Genomic DNA, 8,159 nt, shown 5'->3' with positions numbered 1-8,159 from the left:
AATGCTACTCATTGCTGACGGAGAGGGCGTATGTTTGAGCGTGCTGAGTGGTACCCTCTCCACTTCGCTCGAGCGCTGGTGGCGCTGAATCGGAAAGGAGAGAGTAGAATTCTCTGGAAACCAGTCTCAACGCCTGACCACTGGCAACGCGCGACCGGCGCAAGGGCGAGAAGGAAATTGTACAGTTAGCGGTGTGGATTTTCGCGCCTGGCTTTGCGCGAAAAACGATGAGACGAGGCGCGCGACTATATATGAAGGACGTTGAGAGCCGTCAGTAAGCCTGTGCAGCCGTTTAAGCTTCGATGAAGCGCGCCCGCCCGACTCCCGGGTCGACACCACTCGCCCGGCCACGCACCAGGGATGCAGTGCGCTAAGCCTTCGAGACGCCCCGTCCCGTACCTCCGGTCATCGCTATGCCAGAGTGCCCAGTGAATACATTGTGTTGATTTGTGTTTAACGCCCTCCCGTAAATGTGAACGTTAGGTGCAATACGCGAATGTCTGTTATATTGTAACATCTCTCGTATGTTACTTTGCATGTGTTGCACTGTTTTGTGGAATCCCTACTTGTGTTTGTTATAACGAGAGGTTAGAAAATCCAGTGTATCATCTTTTTGCCGTAAAAACTTTGGCTCCGACCCATTCTCTGGCTTGCGACCGGCGAAAGCCGGGCACCAGGTGACCATCCCCTTGTCACTTAGTAACTGGTTTCTGGCTGAGCTTGCCACGCCGAGACAAGGGGATCTCCTTTGAGACGTAGAACACTAACCCCCCCACTCCATTAGCTTTAAGGGTGTCAGGGAGAGCAAGGATAGGTGGGAAAAGGTGAAAATGCATCTCATTTGCTCTGCAAAGCATTTCTCAGAGGCTGTTAATGATCTTCAAAGTGATTTATTTAACTTTATGGTGTCGTTCGCGCATGTTTTTATCAAAATTACGCATCAATACTCGGCTCATATGCCTATGTAACCCATGAAAGGAACTAACGATAAAGATTTCTTTATTTTCACATGTGACGGCATGTGGCACCCAGTAGTTTATGCCTGCCCCGTTTGCCTTTATCTTGGAATTCCCCTCTTAACCATGTCTCTAATAAAGTGCGTGCTCTTTTCTTTCTACGGTTCAATGTTCGAAACTACACGCTATTTTCCTTTAGAAAATAATCATACACCCCGTGTGTTAATATGTTCTAAGGTGGGGCATAACGCTTTACAAGCTCTGTGCGTTTAGCATTTACAGGCGCTGTGTGTTTCTTGTAAAAAAAAGATAAGCATCATCTTGCGGTCGACCTGAAAGAAGAGCGGTTACAATATATAACTTTTAAAGGAATGTGTATTTGAGTGCTGTAAGTCTCGAAAATTTGATTCTCTTTTCAAAAATTGGTGCTAGAACATTTCTAGTAAAGAGTATATAGTTGACTGCGCTCGAATGATGTCTCAGGGCGAAAGATAGCTCATTCCACGCGTTTCCACTACGTGCAACCTCTCTGAATAAAAATTGAATGATAAAGGAATAACTGCGTTTATCTGTTCCCTCCTGACACAGGTTAAAACCAACGAACGCAGTAGTTTCGGTGGTATATGTTTTTAATTAACTTCTTTATGCGTATAAGCATGATTTTTGTTGTGAAGGTTCATTTTTGTGTTGGAATTTTTGCATCGCAATTATTTTCGCCTGTATCGTGCCGTAAGTCCTTTCGTGGTAATATTTACCGCTCATTTAATCCCCTGTAGGTGTTGGCGTATTCTTGGTGTTGATATGATTGATGCATGATGCTGTTTTTCTAATTCACTTTGAACATTTATGAGTTAATTTTAGCTGTCGCTGTACGAATCTGGTTTTATTTCTGTCATCAACTGATTTCACATTTGGTTCTGTATATAAAGCACTGCACGCCACTTATTGCTCTCTGTCAGGCGCTGCCACACAAGCTTATGAGGCTTCGGCAGACCTGAACTTGTAAAGTCTTTTCCTCAATGCGAAATATACTGATTTACTGCTTGACTGACTCAATCATTCGTATCTATATGCGTTTCTAAATCAATACCCCACATGCAATGCTCACTAAGATTCATAAGGTGTTCTGAAATAAATAAAAAAAATTTCGGCGTACAGGCACCAACATTGATAATAAACAAGAGGTTCGTGCAAAGTGCCATTTTATTTGACAGTTGCGTATGTCCGTTCACTTACTGGATTAGCGACAAACGTTTAGACTAGTATCCATTAACTGGGCGCATGATCTCCAGCCCCTTCGATGATCTCCAGCCCTGTCTGAGTTTTGCCAAAACCATCACACCTGGGCTCCTTCATAGGAAACGGGGGCTCCCATTGAACATCCTCGGTGCTCCTGTGCGGAAAAGAGTGCGAAACAAGAGCAGTTTAGAAGCGTTCACGGAAAAGTGCTACAAAATCTTTTCAAGAAATCGATGCTTTCTTAATATTCAGCTCAGGTGGCACAAAGTGACTTAACATACTTTATCAACTTTTGTGGCTCAGACTACAATCGTAAAATATAGTCTTCGCGTGGATTGCTTGCAGCCTGCAGCATCTACGTAAAATACATTTATAAAAACATGACTGATAACATTTGAGAGCCATTAGCTAGTCTGCTACCAATAAGGGAACGTGGAGACACAGCGACTATTTTCCTTCTGACTGCAGTGGACTGCGAACATCGCCAAATAGTCACGTCGTGACTGCTCGTTGATGGTTGAGCAAATCGGCTTACTCAGGCCGACCAGATTTCTTAACGATACCTAGGGGTATTTGTTTTACAGCGAGAGTAGTCAAGCGCGTGTTCCCGTATTTCGAGTCGGTGAAGTAGTAGTTTTTGAGCCGGCGCAACCTGAGCGTGGTTTCCGCGGAAGGAGTAGTACATGAATAGGGTAGAGGAATGCGTAGCCGCCGTGTGGACGCCATGGAAACCACTTGAGGGAGGTTATCCTGAAAGCAAGAGGAAATGTGTGGCGGGTGCGAAGGTATTGTCCATCTGCGCCGGCTGCTTCAAAACGCGCCGCGGGTGGAAAGGCTCAGCGGCGGCGGCGAGTTGCTTCTTGTGCGCAGTTATGCGAAGGAGAGCTCGGTGAGGAACGAGTATTTGTGGAACACGAAAAAGAACGCTTACAGATATGAAGCTGTTATCGCATTGTATACCTCAGTGCATAATGAAATATAAACAGCTCAACAGCGGTCGCTCAATCTCGTAATACTCAGAGAAAAACGTCCTGTGAGTTTATTCATGAGATTGGCTTGCAATGTAAAAAAATATTCTGAGTGAAAGAAAGTGCTATTAGCTCTGCAGTGAATGCGCATCGTCCGGGTGTACTGTGCATTGTGGTTAGATTTTTTATTTATTGTTCAGTCAAAAAACCGTACTGGAGTCGTTTTTCATTTGCCTATATTTTACATCTTGGCGTTCCTTTTCAGTGCTGAAAAATAACGCTTATTTGTTTTTTTATTTTTTTGCTCCAATAATTTACACATCGAAGAGTTGTATTATTGTTCAATCACTACGCAAAATTAAATATGATCTTCGTCTTAAATCATCAAAGTTTGTGGTCGCAAGAACAATTCATAGCTTCGTAGCCCTACACAAACTAACTAGCCTCCTCCATCGCTTTGTAATATGCGCTATGAAAATTTACGGGGGAAATTCTTAAGGCAAACTTTTTTTTCCAAGAAGACCTAACGGCCACTGCCGTATCGGTCTTGTTGGCTCGATATCCGAGGAAAGCACAGTTATATAACCACTGAAGAGCTCCAAGTAGCTAAATATAATAAAAGACCCTCCACTAGGATGTACTCAGGAGCTGGGAACGTTGGCATGTGATGTAGAAAGCCAGCATTGAAAACTACGTGTTTTATAATTCTTCTTTTCTAACTCATCGCTTTCAATTATTAGAATCTCGAAATCATCGCTAATAAAAATTATGTGTTATTTAGCATCCTATTTTATAGTTATATTCGTTCATATGATGTAAGTTTTGAGGTGGGTAAAGATTGCAGGCTAAATATTATAACGTTTTTGAAAAAAATATTCCTGAAGACACAGTTGAGGATTTCATATCATTTACAGGATGAGGTTTTATGCAAAGCTACACATACATGTTGCACAGTTCCATAATTGCATTTCGTGGAGGGCTGCACACAAAATCATATGAATTAGGCTGTCGCGGCCAGCAAATTGCCTCGAAACCATATATCTTTCGTACACGGGCACTGGTCGGTACAGGAGAGCGACTAAATATGGAAGCCCATTGAACTGACGCATCAAGCTCGTCAGAGCCCTCGGGGTACGTCAGCTGTTGTCTCTTGCATCGTTTATTTGGGGGATCAAAGGCGCAGCTCGCTTAAAAATAGAAATTAGGCGCTTGAAGAAACAAAACGAAAAACTGAGACCGGATGAATACTACGTTACTAAGCGGACTAAAATTGCATGAACGTTTATTCCTTTTCGTGAATTGTTCTGCGTCAATAATGCTAGGATGTCGTGGATTTTAATGCAATAATTTTAGGTTTTGTCTCATCGCACATACCGCGTGTTTCAAATCGTTCAACGGAGGGTTTCCATTCAAAAGCCTACAGAGATACGACAATGCGATTTGCGCAAGTGGATTCTGCAGTATGGCAGATATTGTGTCCCAAATGAAGCTCTGTAAATAAAAAATTTCCAGGAGACTTAATTTACCTAATCAACTTTTTAGTTTCGATTATAAGGGGCAACATTCTATTGCCAAACCGAATGCTGTCAACAACGAATGTGAGCCCAGTTCTTGAATTTTCTTAATCAGCTATGTGATTGGAAATATCAAACGTCAAGAAATAGGCATTTCAAAGTGCGTTTAGGTAACTTTTCAGCATTTCACACGCATCAACTGGGGTCTTTACGCGTGGTATTGCCGTAGAAATTCCTTTCACTGCTTCTACGTCATGAAATACAGAAACGGTGTCTGTATTTGCTGTACTAGAAATGTGAGAGTCGATATTTTGCTAACGCTCTCGCGAGAAAGCCAGCTCAACCAGCTTTCTAACTCTTATGTTATGCATTCCGTATTTATCGTCACATTGTCGACCAAGAAAATTTCAAAGCTGGGCTCAACTTTAATGTTGGTGCCCTTCGGTTTGGCAATAGAATGTAGGACCCTAAAATCGCAAACAAAAAGAGAAGGTAAATTTAGTTAAGAGATCGTTTTATTATGCGTAGAGCTTTATTAGGCACATATCATCCGCCATTTTCTAGAATCCATATGCACGAATCGCATTGTCGAATCTCTCTAGGAGTTTCAAAGAAACATATGAATCGAGTAATTGAAATACCGGGTAATTTCCTGAGCGAGATTTAGCTCCTCAAGGAGTTTAGGCTGCACCTGCTGAGCAAACTATTTATATGCGTTCGTTGTCATTCACACTTGAATCTTTTACGATTACTAGAGGTTATTTATGAAAAGTGATGTATTATTAGTAATGAGAAAATTGTGCTACATAAACTAGCCACCCTATATACACAATGCCTATATATACAAAACGCGAGTTAATGACATCCTAGTAGAAATCAAAAGAAAGAAGCGGGCTTGGGCTGGGCATGTAATGTGAATGCGAGATAACCGCTGGTCTTTAAGGGTAACGGAGTGGTTTCCAAGATATGGCAACCGTAGCAGAGGGCGGCAGAAAGTCGGGTGGGCTTATGAGACAAGTTTGCGGGAATATGGTGGCCCCAGGTGGTAAAGGTCAGGATTAATTGGAGAGACATGAGACAGGGCTTTGCTTTGCAGTGGGAGTACTCAGGCTGGTGATGATGATTAAGATGAGTGACTCAACTGATAATGATATTGAAAAACGCCGCAACGAATGCTTTAACAAAGAAACAAGAGTTATTTCCACACTCACAACCACAGCGGCTCTGGCATTCTTCGAGCGTTTTGAAGTTGTTTCTATTGCCCTTGCAACCACCGTAGACGAACAGCTCGCAGCTCCTTGTGTCTGCCTTGAAGTAGTAGCGAGTTATGTGGGCCAAGCAAGGACCAGAGTACCTTCGCTCCAAGCACGCGGGATCCTTGCTTCCTGCGAGATGCAATTACGGCAGTGCTGATTAAGAAGGGCTCAATTACAAGTCAAATTCACTCCGTTCACCACCTGTTGTGCTCTACTTATCCGCACTGTACACTGTTTGGCAGTGCTGTGCTAGAGGAAAAAGGTGAATGGTTATCATCTCAAAAACAAAGCTGCTGTTTTTAAAAATACTCACAAAAGCTTGTTTTCTACAGGCCACTGTTGTGAACAAAACTCTACCTATTGGGATCACCAATGCACGTCGTATTTGCAAGAAAGATGGGGTTAGGTCGAGAGAGTTTTCGGGACGCGCATCCCGGAACCCATGCCGCAGCACCACTGCCTTCCAAGCAGCGACCACGAAATCCTTTTTGGCCGCCATCTTGAGAGTCTCAGTCTACTGATGAGAAAAGATTTCCGGCGTAAATTCCAGTTTTTTAGCGAAACGTGCTCTGTTTGGTAGAAAATAATGTTCAAAATTATTTACAAAGGCTCACTAAATAGATGTTTACTGATATAAAAAATTTGTGGTCTTGTAGTTAGAGTATCTTCAATAGGCTGTTGTAAACGATGGAAGTACAGTCGCCCTGAGAGCGGCGCATGAGAGACACACGTTTTCTATCATATTCCACTCGCTTGAGTGGAATATTGGTGCAGTGTTAGCGCTATAGTCAGCTTGCGCTAATACGTGTCGACATTATACTTGCTCATTCCAGTGTCTGTTCACCTCCTACCAGACGTACTTCGGGCCAGACGAAAAGAAGCGACTGAGAAGCGACGACCAGTAATCACCGAGAGGCGGCTTGAAGGCTTTTAGGAATTGTCCTTCGCATATCTGCCCATTCAAGGTAGTGCTTTCACCTTGAAGCTGTTATGCAATAAACGTATGTACTGCACTAATGAGCCGTCGCGGTGCCTCAGTGGTCGTGGTTGTCTCCTGCCTGACCTGAAAGACGCGGGCTCTATACCGGCCGCGCTGGTCGCTTTTCGACAGAGGCGGAGTGCGAGAGGCCCGTGTACTGGGCTATATAAGTGCACGTTGAGGAACACAAGATGATCGAAATTATTTGGAGCCTTCCACTACGATGTCTCTCACAGCTTTTGCGTCGGACGTTAAGCCCATAAAATCAAAATCAACTACACTATGTTTCCCATTTCCGGCCACTTGCCGTGCATGAAGCGAGTTAATGACGTTACATGCTGAAGCTTCCTCTAACATAGAAACGGCAAGTTGCCATTAGTAATGGACCGGTGGAATACGTACCGCTGTTATTAACTTGGGCACAGATCGGATAGCAGAAAAACGCATCCTCCATGGAATTCATGGGCATGGCCTACCCATCTGTTATTCGCCCACATGTAATATGTACAAGTAATCTGTGCACGAGAATCATGTTCATGTACAGCGCGGCTGTGTTTCAAATCTCTTACCCAATGCGTAACGCTTATTAAAAGTGACGTGTTCAATCCCCGACTCGTATCCTCACATGAATACGGAAGAATTGCTATTTTCACTGGCTAAGAAAGCGGAAGCAAAATACCTTCCTTTAACATGGAAAGCATTAAAAGCTTGCGGCCAAATTCCATATAGGCACCAGAAACTCTTAGGGAGAGACCTGCGCTGAGTAGCAAGGAGAAGCATGGAGTTAAAAAAATAGGCACAAGCCCCTTCAAGACTATTTTAGCCTGACGCATTGACCGCGATTGCCACGCTCGGAAAGTATTTTAATAACCACGTGACTCACCTAGTACAGCGCCAAAAACTGACAGGAGTACGAGGAACGTCATGGTGCGTCGGTCCATTGTGGTAGACACTGGTCCGGATAAATTCCTCGGAGCTTAGAGGACCTGTAATTCATTCGAAGCGGCTCTTTCACATAGAATACAATACGTTTCGTACGCGGCCGTTGCTGAGAAATTATCAGCTCAGATCAGTGCACCCAATGATTTTTTTTTTGTGAGCACTGGTTTAATGTCGGAAGCGATGTTTACCTCAGGACGTGCACGTGGTCTAAATGTGAGACTACCTGCCAAGCTATTTCGCATTCAAGCTCTGAATCGGCGCCCATTACTTGGCTAAAATTTATTTCCGGCTATTGTAAACTAGTG

At 43.5% G+C, this 8,159-nt stretch overlaps 1 protein-coding gene across 1 annotated transcript; it reads right to left on the bottom strand.

Moving 5' to 3' along the window:
- Positions 1-2,233: 2,233 nt before the first annotated feature.
- Positions 2,234-7,853, bottom strand: LOC149333106 (PI-stichotoxin-Hmg3b-like). Its single transcript, XM_089558564.1, has 3 exons — positions 7,796-7,853; positions 5,889-6,062; positions 2,234-2,349 (listed from the first exon to the last, which is right to left on the bottom strand). Coding segments are annotated over exons 1-3 (234 nt in total). The 3' UTR covers positions 2,234-2,347.
- Positions 7,854-8,159: the final 306 nt, after the last annotated feature.

The sequence above is a fragment of the Amblyomma mixtum genome, chromosome 8 (genome assembly GCF_055824585.1).
Source record: "Amblyomma mixtum isolate Tamu chromosome 8, ASM5582458v1, whole genome shotgun sequence".
In the NCBI taxonomy this organism is placed as follows: domain Eukaryota; kingdom Metazoa; phylum Arthropoda; class Arachnida; order Ixodida; family Ixodidae; genus Amblyomma; species Amblyomma mixtum.
The sequence above is the reverse complement of the archived record's forward strand: the minus strand, read 5'-3'. Positions and strand labels throughout refer to the sequence as shown.